At 38.8% G+C, this 22,337-nt stretch overlaps 1 protein-coding gene across 1 annotated transcript in view; it reads left to right on the top strand.

Annotated features, from left to right (window-relative positions):
• NTNG1 (netrin G1) overlaps window positions 1–22,337 on the top strand; it is a 303,873-nt gene that overhangs the window by 231,582 nt on the left and 49,954 nt on the right. Inside the window, exon 4 of the mRNA XM_088022930.1 lies at window positions 2,423–2,449. Coding sequence (XP_087879056.1) covers window positions 2,423–2,449 — 27 coding nt within the window. The remainder of the gene's footprint in view (window positions 1–2,422; window positions 2,450–22,337) is intronic.

The following is a 22,337-nucleotide window of genomic DNA, read 5'->3' as shown; positions in this document are numbered from 1 at the left end:
CCAGTTATTTGCTACTTCAAAAATCTTTATCCCAATTTTGAAAAGTTTAAAAATCTTTTCCAAGCAATTCCCATTTTACAGCAATGGAACAGAAAGCGACTCACATGGCAGCACCTCAAAAAATTGTAAGCCACAAAATGAGGAAGAGGCTGAATATTAAGCATCCAAAATGTTAGGTAATAGAAAACATCTTCAGGAAGAAAATAGGATCTCATAATAGCCTCGCTTGGCGAGCTCTGTATAGCGGCAGTGAACATTTCTCCCTGCACTGGCATCCCCAAAGGAATGGAAACATTTCTGCACCTTTCTAGAGTATTCAGCCGCAGCAAGTACTGCATCAAACAGTCTTGCAGGTTTGCTCTCCATTGCATCTGGCCAAACAGCCTGAGAACTTCGCCTTGCATTATGCATGGCCCTCTAACTCCCTGTAAGTTTGAAAACACCCGGAAAGTCTCTTCCTGCCACCCCAACTCCCATTGTCTTTGACAGATTACAAAAGGCAAGCCGTTCCAATGGAGCCGGATTTTCAAACACGGGGAAATTTGGAGCTTCTGCAATTGATTCTAAAATTAAGATGCTGCCATCACACCTCACTCAACAGGGGATTAACAAAGAAAAAAAAAAGGAAAGATTCAGTACCAAGTCAGTGTCACGCTGCAGCAAAGAGAGTTGGCTGAAGTGTCGGGTCAGGAATTCAGCAGCCCTTTGAAGAGATTGCATTCAGCTCGAAATTCAGTTCAGGGAACAGAGTTAAAACACAGAAATGGAAATCCAGATTTCCAGTTTTGGTGGAAGAGTGATCAGTGATTAAGCTGAAGCACCCTAAACTCTGTGCATTTAAAATCAAGAGATTCTGAATGTACTTAGTAGCTAGAGATAAAAATTTCATTCCTTCCGAGGTTTTTTAAAAAAATCATGGTAAACTTTAATTCCTCCTTCTCCCCTCCCCATTGAGAAATGGGAAACTAGCTCTTGGGTTTAAAGACTACAGGGCTCGAAATCTCTGAGTAAGTTACAATGATTAAACCTGTTATGTTAAATGTTAAATGTTAAAACAAGCAGAGGGCAGTTGTTCGAAGATAAATACAAAAATAGAAGTTTAATGATTCCTACGTTTACCACCTGTTAGGAGTACACTTCAGTGATGTGGAGAACAAGCTTGCACAGCTCATTAACAGCTATCACTTATTGGCTATGTACCATGTGTCAGACATTTTTATGGATTATTTCATTCAATCCTCACAGCAGCCCTATGCAGTGGATATTATTAACCCCTTTCAGGTGAGGAAACAGGCCTAGAGAGGCTGGGAACTTGCCTGAAATCACCCACCTGGTCCATAGCCAAACAGGACTCTCACTTGCTTCTGTCTGAGTCCCATCCCCAGCTCCCATCCGCACCATGACCCAAATTTATCGGAGATGTTGTAAATCTCTGACTCTTCATCAGCAATACCTATTGTAGTGTTATTTGCTTGGTGAACTGACTGTATCAATAACAGCAATCCGTACCAAAGACGGGAAGAGTACCCACCATCCGCCTAGCAACACCTTAAGTACTTTACATACATCCATTTGTGTATCCTTGCAACAGCCCTAAGAGGTAGAAAACCAAACATAAGCAACTTGCCCAAGGTCACACCGTCAGTCAGTGTAAGAGCAAAGCTTCAAACCCGGACAGCCTGCCTCCCGTGCCCCTGCTCTTGGCTAGGAGTTTTCAGGGGACAGACTAAATTCCTGTCCACGTTTGTACCAAGTCCATTGCATTCCAAAATGGTCCCATCACCTTCGCACAACCTGTAAATTGAAGTGGAAGCTGGGAGAATGGATGAAATCCATGATCAATATGAACAACCTAATATATTCTTGAATTATTCTGCTCAATTAAGTTTCTATTACAGAGTTTAATCCACGTATCTGACAAGTAAAAGAGGGAGGACTAGAAATGATGGCTCTGTGAAATTAATCAAATAAAGAGCCAAATGACTTTCAACGGCTAACATAGGCATCTCATAACACATCTAAAGAGATCTGGTGCATACATGGGTATAGTTGTACAGGGCCACATAGTGTATATTTGGCATTCTATGCCCAGAACATAAGCCTAGTTTAAAATCTGTTTTGAACCATGTACAAATGTTCATTAACCTTACAGGCAGGCACAAAATGTTTGATATCATGAAGCTGTCTTGAACCAGCTGTTGAAGTTGAGCATTCATTTTCCAACCCTGCTAAGTTTGGGAGTTCCAGAATGAAAACAAAATGGCTTTGATGGATGAATAGATATCTTGCTTTTTCTGTGCATATTTCCTAATGATCTGAATGCTAGTAAGTGTTAAGTTTCTGAGATGTTTATATTAAGTTAAAGATGGCATGTATTAATAACTGTCTAATAGCTTTTCTTTATTCTTTTCTTTCTCTCCAGGTATCCCCAGTATTTCCAGTATCGGTAGTAAGTAAAAAAAAAAAAAAAAAAAAGTCATGAAACCAAGTCTAGGCTAGCTTTGTTTCCTTGTTGAGCTCCTAAGATCTATTTTCCCAGTGTCCATTTCTGATGTAAGAGGGTATTTTCTTTGTGAATTGAACTGTTGTGTGTGTTCTCTGCGCAAATAGGGTGAGAGGGCAGATAAAATAGTTATCGAAGCATAACTTCCCCGTGGATACGGCAGTACCATGGTTCTCTTGACTGCTTTTGACCAATGAAGGAAGGCTACCTTTACAGAGGTGTAATTACTTAGGTAACCATAGCTCATTTAGCAAAAATATAAATAGTCCTATTTACCCATACTTAGTAATGGACAACAAATTGAACTTTCTCCTTAGGACTGGATATGGATTTCTCCCATAATTTTTAAAAGCAGAGAATGAATACCAATGAACGCTTTAGGCATATTCATCAGAACCCAGTGAAAACGCCATGAAACCAGAGGGAGGGAGTTTTAGTAATTTATTATACTCCAGTCTTTGTGAAGGCCTGAAAGAGGCAGGTTGGTGATCATTAGTCTTTCTGGAGGAATGAAGGGGAGAAAAATCAGTATGTCCGTTTCTCCCTCCAAAAATACAGTGATCCATCTTTTCCTGACTACTTAGTTTAAGTTTGATAGAGAATGGGGTATAAAAAACAGATGCAGAATTTAGGAATCCAGCTAGTTGAAATTTCTGCAAGAAGTCTTTTAGTAGAAATAGAAGCAGTTTAAAAGAGAAATCCCTCTTCAAGCCTCCATGAAACATTTCTCCAGTACCATGGCAAAGAGCATTCTCCCAGCTATGGTGGGAGAGCCAGACTGTAGCTCCTTGTTCACATATAAAACAATGACACCCCACACCAAGCCTGAAATGCTCATTAAGGAAATGCCCCACAGCTTTGCAGAGCAGGATCTCACATGTTTTTATATTTCGCACCCTTTCTCTCTGATGGTTAAATCCTTTGCACGACTGCTGAATAACCTATTCAAAACAGAGTGCTGAGGAGGCAGAGATTATGCACTGTAGGTGAAGAGAAGAATTCTCACTGTGGTCTCACCCCTCACAGACTTCATCATGGGTGCCCGGCCACCCAGGGTGATTGCAGTGTAAACAGCAGCCATTGAATACCCAACAACCATCTTGAACGCAAAACTCTGATAATTTGGATAAAAACAACTTCCCACTTCTTATAAATGCACAGTCAGGTCTTCCAACTTGTACATCGAGCCAGTTTACTTAAGCTTGTGAATAGGTCTGGACACAGATTTGTTAAGCATTAGACATGTGAAATGCCATGAAAATCAGCGGCTTTGTAAATAGGGGTAGTGTTCACATCCTTTTAGATCCCAGCCTAATGCTACAGCCTGGTCTTTATGATCTTGTTGAAATGGCATTAATGCTACAGATGTGCAGGTGAAACTTTCAGCTCTCATAGTCTCCGAGTTCTGCTTTAGTATCTCCCCTGGCATTTGCCTAATTGTGTGTGTATACACACACACACACGCGCGCGCGCGCGCGCGCGCGCACACACACAGTGGGCTCCTTTCAGGCCTTGACAATTTTATCTACATATGCATCTTAGAACAAAAGGGGACCAAGTGGAAGACAGCTGAGACGGATTATTGAGGCTGCCATGGCAGTCTGACCTGTCAGATTTTCAGAAATGGATGCATGGAAAGTAGTTCTTGGGCGCTGGGGTGTGTTTCTGTTTGGAGTGTCAGTCGTGTGTTGCATGGAATCTCTGACTGTATTGCTCACTCGACATCTCATCCGGCCGCCTCCACCACGTGCCCCATCTCTGAGCATCAGCAGATGTTGACCTTTTACACACTGAGTCAGGAAATTCCAGTTTTGTTTTGCTTTGTTTTATTTCGAAATCAGTGGTGACCTGAAAGGATGCTTTGTTTTGCCTTTGGAAAATGTATCCACCTTCATTATCAGAAACCTAGGAAAATTTAACTCTTTAATACCTAACCAAAACCCGCTAGCAAATAAAACGGTAGTTTGTAACCTGCCTTCCTTAGGCCCCTGGCTGCTCTGCTTGGAGTATAGTGGGTGTTCCCCCAGATTTCTCCAGCAAACAGGGTGTGAAAGCTGCCAGGAGTCACCCAACATCACACACAACTAGCTTGCTGATTGCTGGCTTTTAAGACAAGAGATTTACGATAAAAACCATCAAACAGGATAGGATCTTCTGGGCTGCTTAAATGGCATTCACACCTTCCTTCTTTGTGGGCTCATAAGGTGCTCATTGGGTACACTAGTGGATTCCTTTCCTTTGCTCCAAGGGGCAAGAATTCACGCATAGATGACTCGATACCTACTCTAAAGGGAACAGGAATGGGTTTCCAAGGTATACGCCAGAAAAGAGGGAGTTGCTTGGAATTTTTAACTAAGTTTGGGTGTTTGCCAGGGCTTTTCCCTCTCTCCCAAAGAAGGAATCAACGAGCATAATTCCACCCAGTATATAGACAATGCCATTACAATAGATGTAACACCCGTGAGACTCCCATCATCAAAGCATATCTCAAGTGAATGATACATACTATTGATGTAAATTATTGATGTATGTAACCATAAGTTCACATACATATGCTATACACAAAATGACTAAAGATTTTGGAGCCCTAATAGATTTCAGGATAGTCCCAAACTGTCAATACCAGTATTAAGGTTCAAATGCCTGGACAGAGTGGTCATCCTTTCCGATCATCTGCTAAAAATATTTTTGAAACAAATTTCCCATTAAGGTCATTTGTACCTGCTGTTGTCTATTTTTTTAGGAAATAGGTTTCCCAACCATTTCTAAGGTTCTTGATTTAAAACTTGGTCATTTTGATGTGCTTTGGCCATGGCTGAAAAAATCCTGGTGATATTGTCAGCAATTAATGAATCCCAAAATAGATCTATAGTCATTCGAGCCTTGTGATCTCTGTTTTTACTTTACCTAATGTGGCAGTAATTCATTCAGGTTTCTTTTTTTTTATACATAAAATGTATCACACATTTAAAAGTAAACATTCACGATTTTATCCAAGTGAACATTTGTTGATGCTGACGATGCAAATTAATAGTTGGTTTGGTGTGGATGTTTTTGCTAGAGTGATAAACTAATGATTACCTTCTAGCATATATTATCTGATCCTTAGTCCTGAAAAGCAAGTGATTTCACTAATTACGTTAAACAGTATATTATAAAGACCATAATTAGAATAAGAACTGGCCTAATGTGCAAATAGCTTTGTGTGGGTGACTATCACTTAAAAAGGAAATGATAGATGAGTCAGAGATTAAAGGTAGGCCAGCCACTGACATGAAAGATCACATCAGGAAACACCATTTCAAATAACTTGGCATTTTTTAACAAATAAAAAATATGTCTTAGAATAGCAACAAAAGATAAATGTAAACATTCTGTGAACCCAAGTATACATTATTTCTTCAAATTACTTTTAAGTGATTGAGATCATGGTATATAAAACATAGAATATTGATGGAGGTGTCCGGCTGTCCCCTCCTCTCTACCTCTTTCAATTAGAAATAATGGTTCACTTCAGGGAAATATTCCATTTTCCTGTTTTCTCCTATAATGAGCATTACCTTCATCCTGGAGTTAAAACTTCATCTCTAATATGATTTAATTGACAGGACCATTAAAGAAGGGAAGTGCTACCCGCAGGGATCCATCAGCCTGGCGAGAAAGCCCAGATATATTTTCTCACATAAAAATATTTGATGCCAGTTGGAGACCTTGTAAAAGTTGTTTTCCAGACAGCATCCAAATATTTTTGTTCAGTACCCGTTTACTGTAGAAACCTGGATCGTGAGGAAAACAACAAGGTTAATCATTTCCCCACCCAAGGGTTATTAATAATCATGTTCATGCTATCCAGACAGCTGTAGTGTTTGTTTGGTTTTTTTTTTCCCTTCGCTTTAATACTTCTAAATCCCCCAAATAAAAGTTTCATTTGAATTGCCCTTTAACTAATTAGGTTTTATATAATGAGGGGGAAAAAATGATCAGCCTAGTGTAGCTATATGGCAAATTGCATGGTGTGTTACATTAATTTTGAACTGTTTGCTGATGTTCTGGAAGGAAAGCTCAGGTCCCAGGTGAAATGCCTTTGGGACTTTGTTATATCATGTGCCCAGTATCCTCATCACAGATCCATTTCATATTTGTGTAACTAGCATTTCACATTCATGAAACCTTTGTGGTTATCCTAAAACTGAATGAACATTAGGACATAGCTGTTGCTTTAATCCTGAAGATTACATCAAATATTACAGTGAAGGAGGGGGAAATATCCCCTACCTAAAAAAAGAAAAAAGAAAAGGAGAGGTTTAGTAATGTTATCAACAATTGCCTACCATGAGCAAATTGACGTTTTTCATGCGTTCACCTCTTCCCAGGTGAAGTTAGAATGTCAAGCCACTTTTTAAGTGTGAGCTGCTATCTGTACCTTTGCTGTTATCTCTGTGTGGGTCATTGGGAAATCCCTAGCTTAACCGAAGATTTGCCAAGATCTCTGAAAGGTCCCATGATGAACCTTCAGACATGTAACCGTGAACTTCTGCACTAAGTGTGTGGGTATCGTTGACATCTTCTTGGAGTATAAATAAGGAGCTGGCCAACTAACTGCTTCACTTCCTGGGAAGAGTTAGACAGAGCTTTCACTCAGAACTGGAGGGAGATGTTCCTGTATGTCTACAGAATTCCATTTTACAAATGGTGAATCTGAGGCTCAGAGTAGCCGAGTAACTTGACCAATATAATACGACGAGGAAGGCCTATCTGACTCCAAAAATTATTATGCTCATAACCTTATACCAAATGGAACAGGTTAGAAAGAAAAATCCTAGATTTATTTACTCTTACCGCAGACTCTTTCCAATCCACCACACTGCATCTTAAACCTGTTGATCCCTGAATTTTTGTGCAGGGAAATTTAGCGTCCTGGAGAAAAACAGAGGTTCATTTTCTGGTATCTCACTGTTTTGTCAACAGAAGTTATAAACATCATGCATGAGGAGAGGGGGTAGGGGACTGTGACCCTCTACCCCACTAATATATGCCCTTCCTCCACCACTAAACATCCTCAGTATTCTGAGGAAAAGGGGAAACGTAGAGATGTCAAGTATAGTCTAGAACATGAGACAGCTCGTGAAATTTGCTATGCAAATTGTGAAACATGTTTGTACATATTGTATGACAGTAAAAATCTAAATTTTTTTCTTTATCGAAATAGTCACTTATAGCAAAAATAAAGTGCCATGTGCCATCTGAAGGACAGGCCTACCACTATCACATCAAGCTATATCTTCCCCACCAGCTTAATGACACTGTATTTCTGAGCGTAGGCAGCTTGCTGTGAAGATGGTAAGATTACCTCCAAGGCCCTAGGGATTTCTTCTGGAGAGCTTTAGGGTTTTCTATAGATTCCTTTCTAGGCATCAATAATGTTTCCAGATTCCCTGAGTAATAGCAGGAGTAACTATATAAACCCAAAGGGACCTTGTGACTTTGCCTCCACCTAATATTTTCCTCACACACTCCTGGAAGAAGGATGTTTTAAGAAGGCTCACTACCATCCCCTCAGCAGTGGCTTTTCATATCCATGGTGGCACCCTGTTTCCCACCATATTTTAGAGTCAAAAAATTAAGTAAAAATTAGTATCTTTAGGAAACTTAAAGAGCACTCATCCAACGTCATCATTTTACCGATAAGGCGACTAAGACTTAAAAGAATAGTCCAACTCATCTGGACAGTGGTCAAGGCGGGATTCCAGCTCAATGTCCAATTTCCAAATTTGGACTCTTCACATTCTACTATGATATTAGAATATACCTTCTCATTTGATGAAACTACTAAAATATGAAATTCTACATGGTACATCATTCTAGAAAAAAAAAAGATGGGAGATCATGGTCACAATTTACTCTGTTTTTCAAAGGGTACCCACAAAGTGAGTTAAAAGCTGCCTACAGTTCACGCGAAGGGAGTGCCATGGATGATAGAAGATGACTTAATGTTCTAAAACAACCCTACCTCTAAAGCTTTCTTGATATGAATAAAATGTTTTTAGCCTTCTGCTTCAAGTTGGCCTTCTAGCTTGATAAACTGTGGCATCAGGAATAGATGGTCGATTTCAGCAATTCCAACATAGTTCTCTCCAGTGTACAGTGCAGAGTTTTCCTTAGGGTACAGAGAAGAAAAATTTTCTTCCAAAGTTTCACTTTCATAACTAGAATCTCAGTTTTTCTGATTCACAAAAAAGAGTTTGAAATGCCACAACCAAACTCTCACATAACAGTGTTCTGAATTCTTCCCCTAATGAAAAACAAAATTCAGGTGAGATATATATTTGATTCATAGTTGAAACTGATGTGCTTCTAAACTGAAAGAAACTTGGAAATTAACATTTTATCTTTAAATATTAAAAATCAAATCTTTCTCACAGCATCCCCAAAATCATTTCTATTGTTTTCTGAACAAGAGTATTAATCAATAGAGACCCTAAAACTGGATTATTCCCTAAAGTAAACTATATCCTAAGTGCGCTTTTTTTCACATACCAGAATTATTCACTTTGGGAATAATTAAGATTGCAAAACATAAGGGGAGCACATTATTTTCTCTACTTCAATTCAGCAAGAACTGTTAATACTACAGTAATCTGATTTTTATTACAACAGCAACCACAAATGGGATAATAAGAGCTAACATTTATTGACTGCTCACTACAATGTCAAGCAAATATTAACTCACTGAGTCTTGAGAGCAACCAGCAGATAATGGCATCATCCCCATCTTACCGAAGAGAAAGACAAAGAGAAGTTAAGGAGTTTGTCCAAGTGGTAAAACTGGGATTCTAATCCAGCCCGAGCTCTACTTACATGCACCAGATCTTTAAAAAATCTCCCCTAAATAGATATTTTCTAAGCCTCCCATAGATGTGCTTTGAAAATTCAACAGTGACAATAAAGTAATAGCATCTGATGGACATTCCAGATATTTCGTTTCTTTTTTTAGGGGGACAGTTTTGGAGTATGTGGTTATGGTCTCCATACTCCTAGAGCCAGTCTTTGGAGTCCAGTCAAGGAGATCATCCAGATGAGTCCAGTCCATTTTCCCAGATGTATTGTGCCAGCTTCCTTAAGAAATAGGATTTCCATAAAAGGCTATTCTTGAATGACTGGCCATCTACAACCCCATTGGACCCATGTGGGGATCCCTCCCCTTGCCCCAATAATTTCTCAACTCCTGTTTGGGTTAAACTATGACAGTCAAAATATCCACTCTCAAAACATGGAGCAGTAATTTTCCCTTCCCACTTAGTCCCCTAGGTTCTCCAAAAAGCAATAGGCTTCATCCTTCCATGAACTTGAGTGGGACCCTGCTAGACCATGAGAGAACCACTGGAGTGATGGAACTTAACAGCTGAGGGAAACTGTGGAGATTTTTCAGTCTACCACCTTTACTTACAGATAAGAAACTGAAATCTAGAAAAATTAACAGCCAGACAGTTCCTCAGTAGTAGAACTGGGACCAAACCCTATTTTTCTGACTCACAGTACCCTTTGCCCTGCAACAAACTACCACTCCAAGACCTTAGAACTGACCCATAGATATACCCTAGTTAATTCATGAAAAAACGAAATACATTCTGCCACAGTTCTCCCAAAGAGGCAATACAGTACTTTTAATGCAGTATAATCTTTGTTTTCTATTTGTAATTTCCAACTACTCGAAACAAGTGGCCCACTGGCTAAAATTCTCAGAAGCTACATGCTATACAAAGATTTTCATTAGAACCAGATATAATAACACAGAATTTGTCTCAATTGTACTATTAATATCACCTCCAATGTGCCTAATTTACTCCTGGGAATTAAACATTTGTTAGTAATATTGATTAAATATTTATTTGAGCCAGGATCTTAGAGTAACAAGAGTAAAGGGAGAGTAACTGCCTAATTTTAAGTTGTTTTCTTACTTGGCCTTGCAATTATAAGAAAAATAAATTTTTAAAAAAATAAGATGGCTTAGTCGGTTAAGTGTCTGACTTTTGATCTCAGATCAGGTCTTGATCTCAGGGTCATGAGTTCGAGCCCTGCATTGGGCTCCACACTGGGTGTGAAGCCTACTTAAAAAATAAATAAATAAATAAATAAATAGATAAATAAATAAATAAATAAATGAGATACTAAGTTAAAAATCCCATGATGGCCAAATACTGCAACATGTATGCAAAGACAGTAACATACTGTAAGAATTTAGCAAGAGACCACAAATTTCAGTATCTTTCTTCAGGACATTTTTCCTCCCAAGGAAAAATCAGCACATAAAATTTTATCCCACCAGAGTTATGCATAGATTAGATTAGGATTTCCACATGGTATGACTGCTGGTGGTTCTAAATTTTGATTGTTCAGAAAGTTAGGCATCCACATAATGGAAATTATTTGGGGAAAAATATGTTTAATTCTATTCCCAGGCAAATACAAGGACTACCTTCCTCCCCTCCCACAAGAAACCATCTTAAGTACACAATACAGAGGAAAGTTATATTCTAGGAAGGGATCAGATTGTAACCAAGGTATCTATCTTGATAATTCCATGCAGTCAGGTAGTTAACAATTCAAAAGCAGAATGACCTATGTTGCGGTGCCTGGGTGGCTCAGTTGTTAAGCGTCTGCCTTTAGCTCAGGTCATGATCCCAGCGTCCTGGGATTGAGCCCCGCATCGGGCTCCGGGCTCCCTGCTCGGCAGGAGGCCTGCTTCTCCCTCTCCCACTCCCCCTGCTTGTGTTCCCTCTCTCGCTGTCAATCTCTCTGTCAAATAAATAAATAAAATCTTAAAAAAAATTTTTTAATTAAAGAAAAGAATGACCTATGTCAACTTTTTAAACATATAAGAAGATCCTTAAAGTGAAATCTTAGCATCCTAGGGGAAAATTATAAAATACTAGGAAAAAAATACACTAAAAATAGGCATAAGCAAATATTTGATATATTGGAATATGGAATACAGTTTAATTTATGAAGCTAATTTTCAAAACTCACTTTTAAATTGATTTGGTATAAATTTCTGTCTTAAATTTCTTGGCAAAGCTTATTAACAAAATAATCATATTACTTAATTTCACCAAGACAAACAAGTCACTGAATGCTTAACATTAAATTTACAAACACCACCCCCCCCCACTTATGACCTGTATTTGTCTCTCCTACAAGAAAGAAATGGAGAGAACCATTTCAACAACTGAAATATTCTTACTTTGAAGCTAATAATGTAAATAAATATATTTTCTATATATAACCACAATTTTTTAAAATAATTTCTAGAAATCACATTAATACCCTCAAAATGCAAAAGTATAGTTTTTCAAAAGTGATCCTCACAGCTCAGGTAGGCTTGTTTTGTTAATTCAGTATCTACCCAGCACCAAGATGCTCAAGTGAAAAGCAGCATTCAACCAATAGCTTGAATATTCTGCCTATGTGTTACTGAGTATCTAGGTGTTTAGTAACACTTGGATACAAATGTAGAAAATATTATTCATTCTTTTTTCATTCGTCATTTTGACAGATACAGTAATATGAATATTAAGATTTCGTCTGCCTTTGTGTACACACACACACACACACACACACACACAACAGTAAATCAGCTTTTTTAACGAATACTTAAAAACCAAAGTTAGAGTGAAAGTACCATGTCTTGCAAGAATGTTATTTGTTATAATCTAATTATGGAGGAAACAATCTGATAATACCTGTTTACAGTAGCCTAGCCACTTGATATCAATTATTCAATTATTAGATATTTACTGAGGCCTCTTGCCAGGCTTTGCCCTTCCTCAAAGAGATCCAATCTAATTACAGAGACGAGAAATAGACCTATGAAATTTAAACTAATAATATTAAAACTCATGCCTTATCCACATATCAATGAGAAATCAGGGGCACAGACAATAACATGCTATAGGAGTTTAGAGGTGAGAGCTCTTTTTGTGGACTTGGGTGGTCCCAAAGTACCACACAAAAGATGTAGTTTTGAGCTGATCTGAATGGGTGGTAGATTGCAGTCATGAAATGACTGCTTTAATAGTTATGCACCTTCACAAAAGTAATTTTAAAGCACCCAGGCCTAAACCTGGCTATTCTGGTTTTCCACAGTCCTTTTATATATATATATATATATATATATATATATATATATATATATATGGTGAATATATATATGATGAGTCTAAGAAAGAAAGAACATCAATTCTCAAATTAACAATGCTTATAATTACTTCTGGATTGGAACCAAAAACTCTAGAAACATAGGTTGGGTTTAAAAAAAAATCATGAAGACATATACACATCCATATATACAAACCTTAGCTGTGATCAAAAGCATCTTGCACTAGTCTCCTTAAGCCAGAATCACCAGTATTCCCTTTCTTTCTCTGAGTAATTGCATAAATAAAAATAGGAAATAAATCCACTTCTTTGCAGAGATAATGGCTCACACTTAAAACACACCCCGAAGAATCTCTCATGAAAGACTAATGTAACCAGTTCATATCTGTAAATATAAATTGCAGAGAATGGACTCCTCAAGTGAGAAATTATTTCTTTCACCTTATCTTCTAGTTTCAGGCACCAGCTTTATATAACGATTTGAAATGCTGAAGTCCCTATTTGGTTATTTGTAAGAACACTCTAGTTTATTGCAAAAGTAAATGTATAGAGCTTTGTTAGCGAAGGGGCTATATATTTAATGTCCATTCAATGTTTTGGGAATCATCAATTGCTTGCTCTTGTTTGGTGCGGGAGTCATGTTTTGTTAAGTGCATCCACAACCAAGTTAAAGAGCAGATGTGTGGTTTGTGTCTTTGTCCATATAATTTTCTGTTTAGACCAAATGACATTATAGCTGAAAATAACATACCCTGATTTTTCCTGATGCATGCAGATCCTCCAAAGTTTAATAGGATATGGCCGAATATTTCTTCCCTTGAGGTTTCTAACCCAAAACAAGGTAGGAGCATGTAAAATTCCTACTGATATAAAATCCCACATGTTTAGGGGAAAAATCCCATATACTATTTTTTAGCACTAAATAAGAGCATTATCATGAATGCCATGTCTTTGAAAGAATCATGATTCAAATATTATTTCTAATATGAAGAGCGTCCTGAAAATATTATAGTGAAAGACATAGGAAAAAATTAGATGTCATAGAAGTTTTAAGCACTTTATCAAATTTAGGTTGAATGTCAAGTCAGTCCCTAGAGAAGCCTGGAGTTTTGTTGCCATCACAGTATGGAATATAAATAATGTCTTAAAAACTTGTGAGTTGGTACAGGCATCCTTCTGCTGTCTCCCTTTTGCTCTTCTTAACTAAACTGGTACACCAGTTGTATTGAAGGTCAGGGGGAAAAATACATAAAGGCAGTATTGTAACCCCTAAGAGACCTGTTTTCTTTTACGGTCACTCCATATTGACTGGCGGAAATCTGGATCTCTCTCTCTCTCTCTGTCTCTGTCTCTCTCTCTTTCTCTCTCTTCCACATCACAATATATTTTTCTCTGTTGGGGCTTCCACTTTTAATCCTCTGTGAATTAACAATTATTTCTAGCTGCATTAAGGGCAGCCTGCTTTCTGTCTGTCCTTATTTCTGACTTCTAACACCAAAAACAAGTAAATAAATAAAAGAGAAAAACTGACAGCAGTGTGATTACTCAGGCAGAAATAGAACTTCTAAAAACTGGGCAATGGAATTCATAAGATGCAGTGCAATGTTAAATTCCCATTAATGTCTAGCCTATAGATATACACAGACATGTATAAATAGTTTATTTTAATGGAAAATTGTATTCTTTTGCCTTCTTTCTTCTCAAAAAAAAAAAAAGGCACATTTTTGGCTTCCACCTTCCTTCCTTGCATACAGGATGTTCCTTTTAAACTCTAATGAATACAGATGGAGGAGGAAATGAGCAAAAGGAGGAACCAGGAAATAGCTGCTAAGCAAAACAAAATATATTAGCAATTTGTTGGGGAGTCAAATTGGAAGGGCTGCGTTTTCAGTCCTTGATCAGAGTGATGAAATCGAGACTGTCCTAGATACATATATTAGTAGCAAATAGAATTATCTTAATCATCTGCTCCAAATAAATTTTTTCAAGTTTCTGCATACATATGTGGAAGAAGAAATACAGATCAAGCTTACCCCTATTAGTATAATTCTATGAGGATTCAGGGGAGGTTTAGTGGCTTTATTCCTTGGCAAGTTCAATGAGAGCATCTTCAGTAAAATGTCACTCTCAGTATTTCCCATTGAATTTCATAGCTCAACAAATTATACAAGACAAGATCTAAGACTTAACACTTCTCCACAGTGAGTTTTGAGATGAACAAGATTATGCGTTGTTCAAAACCTGAAACAGACCTACTTAATTATTTTGCTATGTTTTCTGTCAGTGTCACAGCGCTGAAAACTTTCAGAAATCTTCAGCTAACACCAGGTGCAGTTTTTTCGAATGTGGATAATGAGTTCAAATGAATTTATTTGAGAAGCAGCGCAGTTGAATAAAGTGCTTAAACTTGAAATTTTAGCTAAAGGTGCACTTTCTAGCAGAGGCCAGTTCGGTGCAGCTGTAATTTATCTTGTCAACATCTGCAAAGAACATCAGGCTCTGTCCGGCTCTTGCTATCTTCACAAACAACTCATCATGAATAATTGGAAAAGAAATGGCAGGCAACTTAGAGAGAAATCTCTGCCATTAGCGAACTGATATCATCACAAAGGTAACAAATGTTGAGAAAACTACATTCTTTTAAAGGGAGACAGATTCAAGGTGACTCTGAGACTGAGGACCAGATGGTTGACATTGTGATTCTGTTCTGTGATGTCTAATCGGTTACACAAAAAAAATCAAGCTGGCTTATATGTAGATGAGCTTTGGTTTACACAGAGAGAATGACAGTGAATTGAGGCAATGAGATGTCAAATTACCTCAACATTATTACTGGTTTAAGAGAGGGACAATAGGGCATCCTAATATCCATATTGTTACTGGAATAATCCTTGCATAACTGGATTCTTAACTTAAATGGTAATTCTTTTTGCCTCTGAAAATAAACCTCTAAACTTTATTACTGACAATGTTAAACCATTTTCAGCCAAATACAAGACTTCCTCTGTGACTGAAACCATCTCCCGGAAACAACATATACAAATAGTCTCTTCCTTTAGGGCTCCTTTTTGAGTGGGTTGATAATAAGTTATTACAGTTTGAACGTTTCACTATTGTTTCTAATGTGCTGTTCATTCTTTTAAACCTATCCAGTTGCTCCCAAATTAGCTTTGTCAACAGTTTCTTCTGTTCAAGTTGCAAACCACAAGAGAGGTAGGAATTCTTGGATTCATACAGTGATTTCATGGTGTTATGTGTTGTGAAACATTGCACTGTATGAATCTGGAATATCTGTGAAGTGTACCCATCAGCTTATTGGTGAGGCATGTTGACTGATTCCAATCAATGCATCAAATAGTACTGAGAATGTCATCTGTAAGAGGAAAAAAAAAGCTTCACTCAGAAACTTGACTGCTGTAAATTAAAAATGCTGCAACATTTGTTTTCTGAAAGATTAATGTGTGAATAAGCATTAAAACAGTTTAGGATCCTGTTTAGAACATGAATGTTAGAGTATTAACATTGTTGCTCATTTGCATTGAAAATAAAGAAACTCACTGTAAGTGAGTTTCAAGGATGCTTTTCATGAGAACAGAGTGGCAGGTTCCATGTTTTGTGCCCATTTGACTTTGTGACAAATGAAATACCTTGCAATTTCTATTTCCATTGTTTGGAATGAATTCGAACAAACACCAGTGCAGATCTGCACCGGGTGAAGCATTGATTATGACCTGAAAATAATAGTTATATTGCTTTCTTTAAATGAAAGCAAGCAGTATCTCATCTGTGACTCATGAATAGCCCATTCCAGCTAACATCTGTCATTCACAGAATGAAGATTTTTCAGGAAACATTTAAAGACTCCTGTTTTTATTTTACCATTTTACTTTAAATGTCCTATGTGACAGGTGTGTCTTGTTTTCCACCCTTGACTGTTGGGCTTATGTCATGTTTTTTATTTTTATTTTTTCACGAAACACCTCTTACAAAGAAATATATTTATTAGCAAAATTGAATTTAGTTTGACCCACTTGGTGAAAATGACCATAATAGCTTCTTTATTCCTTATTGAATAGAGTCAAATCATTTTCCAGATTTTAATTAATGTTGAGTCGGTCCTTCTGTGGTGTATAAAGAAAAAGATGAAACTGGTCTGAAAATGGGAAAGGGGAAACCGACAGTATTTAAACCATGTCTTTAAACTTTCCTCACGATGTACTTTTACATATCAAACATGGACAATGCCCTTTTGAGGGGAATGCAGATGGATTTGAAATTGGGGGGACGAAGTTCTTTAGGAACAGAACAGCCACAGGTTCCCAGGGTATCAAGCCTGTTTGGGTTTGAGTGCACATCAGAAAGCAGTCACTGAGGCCACAGAAGTGAGATCTTTCTTTATCTCCAAAATGCAAATCTACACAAAGAAACCATGGAGGTGGAGGAGAAAGGGAAGCAATAGGGACTCTCACAGATTCCATCTCTTTTATGTCATGTCAAGCACACTGGAAATACAAGAGACCTCTTGACCTGGAATTTGACCCTGCATCGTTGAATCTTGAGTTTCTTGGGGTCACAGCACTAATGAGGTTCACTCACATCTCCAGAGGCAGGAAGAAGTCACCTAAGGACTTATAAAAAAAAACCCATATTGTCATCAAATGATGTATGTGGAAGAGCTTCAAAAGCTACATCAGGTTGCAAGAGAGGGCCTGGGGCGGGGGTGGTAAGGACCAGCGACGTGCTACAGCCACTTCACGGCCACCCCTGGACGAGGCCCCTCTGAGGCATGGTGACTGTGAAGGCAGTGAGCGGAAAAGGGTCCTCATTCCTTCACTTTCTATCTAAACTCTTTTTCCCAAATCCTTTTTTTTTTTTTTTTGAGGGACTAAAATGAATTTTCATCAGCTTGCCTCATTTGGCCAAAACAGAAAAAAACTACCCGTGCCATTTTGAGTACTTGATCTCCTACTTGTGTAGGCAATGTAACCTATGATTAGAGGCAACATGGGGAACAGTAAGAAAGAAGACACCAAGGGGAAATTTAACCCCTCCTCTTCTGCCATTCTTCGTCTTCCACTCTCTATCCCTCCAACCTCTTGTTTCTGGGAACACTTCCTTGCCCAGCCCTCCTCCCAGCCAGTGGCAATCGGAAAGAACCTTTACCTAAAAGGGTTGGGTCTTTCTTGATCAAGAAAACCAACTCTGAACTCTTCTTCTAAAACATCCCTAGCTTTTATTGGTCCCTAGATTTTTATTGCTCTTTTTTTCCCCAAGATTTATTTATTTATTTGAGAGAGCGAGAATGAGAGAGAGAGAGTACATGAGATGGGGGGAGGGCCAGAGGGAGAAGCAGGCTCCTCGCTGAGCAGGGAGCCCGATGCGGGACTTGATCCCGGGACTCCGGGATCATGACCTGAGCCGAAGGCAGTCGCCCAACCAACTGAGCCACGCAGGCGCCCTATTGCTCTTAACTAAGCTACTAAGTACCATATTATCATAACTGCTTTATATGATGTCATACACGTCCAATGGGGGATTTTGCCCTTCCCCCCCAGGGGACTTCCGGTTGTCACAGCTTGGGGGTTGCCCTGCATCTAGTAGGCAGAGGCCAAGGATGCTTCTAAATATCCTCCAGTATATAGAGAAACAAAGAATTATTTGGCCCAAAATGTAAAGAGTGCCGAGGTTGAGAAACTGCAGTAGACTCTGCAGGACTAGTTCATGTTGTTTCCCGGCACAGGTCGTTCTCAGGAAATAGGTGTTGCCAATGCTTGCATGCCACGCCTTGGAAATGTGTTCTAGAGGACCCCACAAGCTTGTCTACACAACAGCAATTAAAACTTGTCTCCAATGTAATTTGAGATTGAAAAATTATATAAAACCACAGCAATTTTTACAAATCTCCTTTTTTCTGCCTAAACTGATCTTCACTGACATATAGACAACCCTCAGCTAAAATAATCACTAACTCAGTTATATCTTGTTGTGTGGCTGTTGTTTTTCTAGACTCTTTAATATCCGGGATCTAGCCAGACTCTTACAGAATTCATATGGGGAGGGATGAATTTAAACATAACTGCCCTCTTGTGTCTTCCCCTGTTTCGCAAAGGAAGGCACCTCAGGAGCATCCCGGATTTGTTGATATGTTCATTTGGCAGCATTTTTTGAGTGCTCAGTATGTGCGGAAGATGTTTTGAGTTTCATGGTTACATCTGTGAACAAAACAGACACAGTCTACACTCATGTATTTATACTTAGAGGATAGGGGAGAAAATTTTTTTAAATATACTTTTCAGATACTACAAATTCTACAAAAAAATTAAATAGTGTTAGGAAATTGAGGATTACTATGTTTAGGCTGGGGGCTATTATTTCCGATAGAGTGGTCATAGAATTTTCTTTGAGCAGAAACCTCAAAACAAAGTGAGGAAGCAAGTCATAGGGATGTCCAGGGGAAAAGTATTCCACACAGAGGCAAAGGCCCTGGGGAAGTCCCATGGGGAAGACCCTGGCATGTTTGCAGAGCAACGTGGAGCTTTGTACAGCCAGTGAGGAGGAGAGTGAGAGCAATGAGCCACCAGGGAGGCCAGGGGCCAGATCAATTGGGAATGAATGAATTTAAACTCTGTCTTTTATTCTGAATGACATGAGAAGCCATTAGGATTATGAGCAAAGGGATGTCATGACCCAATTAAAGTTTTGAAAGAGTCACTCTGACTGACGTGTGGAGAGGAGACTATCACTAGGATGGAAGCCAGGAGAGCAGTTTGGGGACCAAAGCAATAATCCATGTGCCTTTAACTAAAGATGAGATAAGTAAGAGGTGGTGAGATTTAGAATGTATTTTAAAAGCATAGCCAAGATCTGCTGGTTGATTGTTTGTCGGGGATGAGGAAAAAAAGAGATATCAAGAACAACTCCAGGAATTTTAAGCTAAACAATTGGAAGAATGAAGTTGCCATCTACTGAGATAGGGTGGGCTGCCTGGGTGAGTAGCAGGTTTGGAAAGGTAACCTAAGAGCTCAGTTATGGACGTCTTGAAGTTGAGATATCCATTAAATGTCCAAGTGTAGAATAAAAATGCAATTGAGTAGGTCAGTTTGGAGGAAGTCTCACTAACTGGTGAGTTGATCTAGGCTGAAATAACTATTTTGGAAAGGTTAGCATATAGATGGTATATAAAGTCATGAAGCTAGGTAAAGAACCCTGGCTCTAGGGTGAGCCTAAAGAGCAAAGAGTTCCAAGAACTAAGCCTTGAGACATTTGAGGAGAAAGGACAAAAAAAAAGAAAAGAGAGGGAAAAACAATGGTGAGTGATGTGGAAAACAAAGGAAGAAGAAAAGTTATTAAATTTCCTTACTATCTACAGCCCACTGACAAGTCTTTGAAACAGGCAGAGTGACATTCTTCTAGGGACTCAGCTGCCTCGATGTTGACACTTTGCTAAGGGCTAAAGGCAATCCTAACCTGACCCTCAGGACTCTGAAAGTCTACTTTAACATATAAAAATTCCTTTATCTTTAAACCCCCAAGATACATGTTGGCAATCATCCGCCAAGCATATGGCCCACCGATATACATCTGAAGGGTCTCATGACTAAGGTTTTATTAGACGGTAATAAATGACCTTTTCCCAACAATAGCTAGCCCCCCAAGGTCCTGGAAACCTTGCTTCCAAAATTCCTTAGAGACTTATGCTATCCCTAACCCCCTCCCAACTTCAAAGTATATAATGGGCCACTCCTCATGACCCCGGTGCAGCTCCTTCTGCCCACGGGTCCTGTCCCTGAGCTTTAATAAAGCCACATTTTTGCACCAAAGACGTCTAAAGAATTCTCTCTTGGCTGTCGGCTTCGAACCCTAATGTCTTTCCTACATCAGTGAGTAGGGAAGAAGGAGAAGCAAAAGAGAGTGGTGGCCCAGAAGCCCCCTATTTCAGGAAGGGTTGCCTGGCAGTCCTAAAGGTCCCTTTGAGGTTTATGGTCATGAACTTAAAATGAGACTTGTTTCAAAATAGTTGGAGAAAAACTCCAGCCACATTTAGCTGCTGGGGTACAGGCATGGAGAGGTGGAGAGTTGTATTTAAGCAGGATCAGGTTTTCCCAGGAGACCATGATTGGGGTGGGCACGGGACACCATGGGGGACAAGGGAGATGAGAGTGTATGAAAGGAAGTCACTGTAAGGATGGACCATGGACTCTATACTTTGTAAGAAGGGAAGGGAGGACATGGTAAGTCAATGAACTGGAAGATCAAAGAATTATTGAACTATTAATATCATCCCTGCAGGGTCCTAATATGATAATGTAGCTCAGACAGCATCATTAATGATCATTCAAGGATTCTGTGCCTACATGGAAAGACTAGTTCCTGAAGAGTGGTAGATTAACAGGATACTGAAAAATAATACAGCAGCCTAATAATTACATTTGAGATGCCTTACATTTATACAGTGCTCTCATGTTTTTCAAAGATCTTTTTCTCATTTTACATTCTCAAATATATCATGGCCAGAGAAGACAGCTTTATTGAAGTTTCAGAAGAGTCTTAGAAGTCCTAAAAGAATCAAACTGCTACCCTATTTCCTAGATTAAAAGACATTTGGATATCCACTTATCTTCTAAAATAAATGTATTAATATTGGGTGTTCTGCTGATATGGTTCTATATATAATTATTTATACAACTTATATTATTTATCTTTTCCTACTGAAAATAATAAATCGGTTCTCAAACAAGACCCAGAAACAAATACTGTTATCACGAAAATGTATACTATCCATTGAATTCAAAGAATAGTAGACAGTAGTGTGACATTTGACGTGTCCGTGGAGATTCATGGGCTGGGTCTTGAAAGTGTTGAACTTGGATATCTATGGATATGTTTTCTTTCTTGGATAAAACTGTCAGATGGAGCTCAGCATATGGCTCTGGCCATTGGACAGATCTTACAGAACCCTTCAAATACCCACAAAGGAACTACATTATGAAACTTCTCCAGCCTTATTCTCTACACTTACCCCAACTTCATACCTTTGCACGCTCTATTCCCCTTTCACCTGAAATACTCATCCCTCACACCTCGCCTTTTTTTCCCCGTAATAAACCCTATGTACCCTCACAGAAGACTCGGTGTTAAGCCCAGTGTTAAGTTAGTTTTTCCTAATTCCCCTCAAGTTAAATGAATTTCTCCTTAGATCGCTCTGTGTCTCTGTCTGGTTTTCTTAGCACATGCTCCTTTGTTTTCTAGTTATTCTAAGCATGTGTTTGTCTTGCCCACAAAACAAGCTTTTTGACAACAAGGACTTCTGTGTAGTTCCAAAAAGTTCCTGGGATCAATTTGTGCACATAAATGATGCGTTTGAAAAAAGCTGGATAAATTATAGTAGGTGCACCAAGGGCCAACCTGAGCTGGCAAATGTGAAGAACAACCACCACCAAGGAACCTCTTCTGGAGAGGGAGAGCCAGAGGACGGGGCTGTTGGTGCCCAGTCCTCAGCAATTCCAGGCAGCTCTGGAGAAGTCCCGAGAAGCAATTAGATTTGAGAATTGTGTCTCCTTCCTGCAAGCTCTATTCTTGGATGGCTCTAGACCAGAAAGTTTCTCCCCGTTTCAAATCCTCAACCAAGGAAGGTTCTAGAGGCCTTTTAGGTTTCCTAGCAAGTCAGAAATGCCAGCAT

This window comes from Eumetopias jubatus, unplaced genomic scaffold (genome assembly GCF_037043125.1).
Source record: "Eumetopias jubatus isolate StellerSeaLion01/CBP00866 unplaced genomic scaffold, mEumJub1_p1.0 scaffold_4, whole genome shotgun sequence".
NCBI lineage: Eukaryota > Metazoa > Chordata > Mammalia > Carnivora > Otariidae > Eumetopias > Eumetopias jubatus.
Note: the sequence above shows the minus strand (reverse complement) of the source record. Positions and strands in the feature narration are given on the sequence as shown.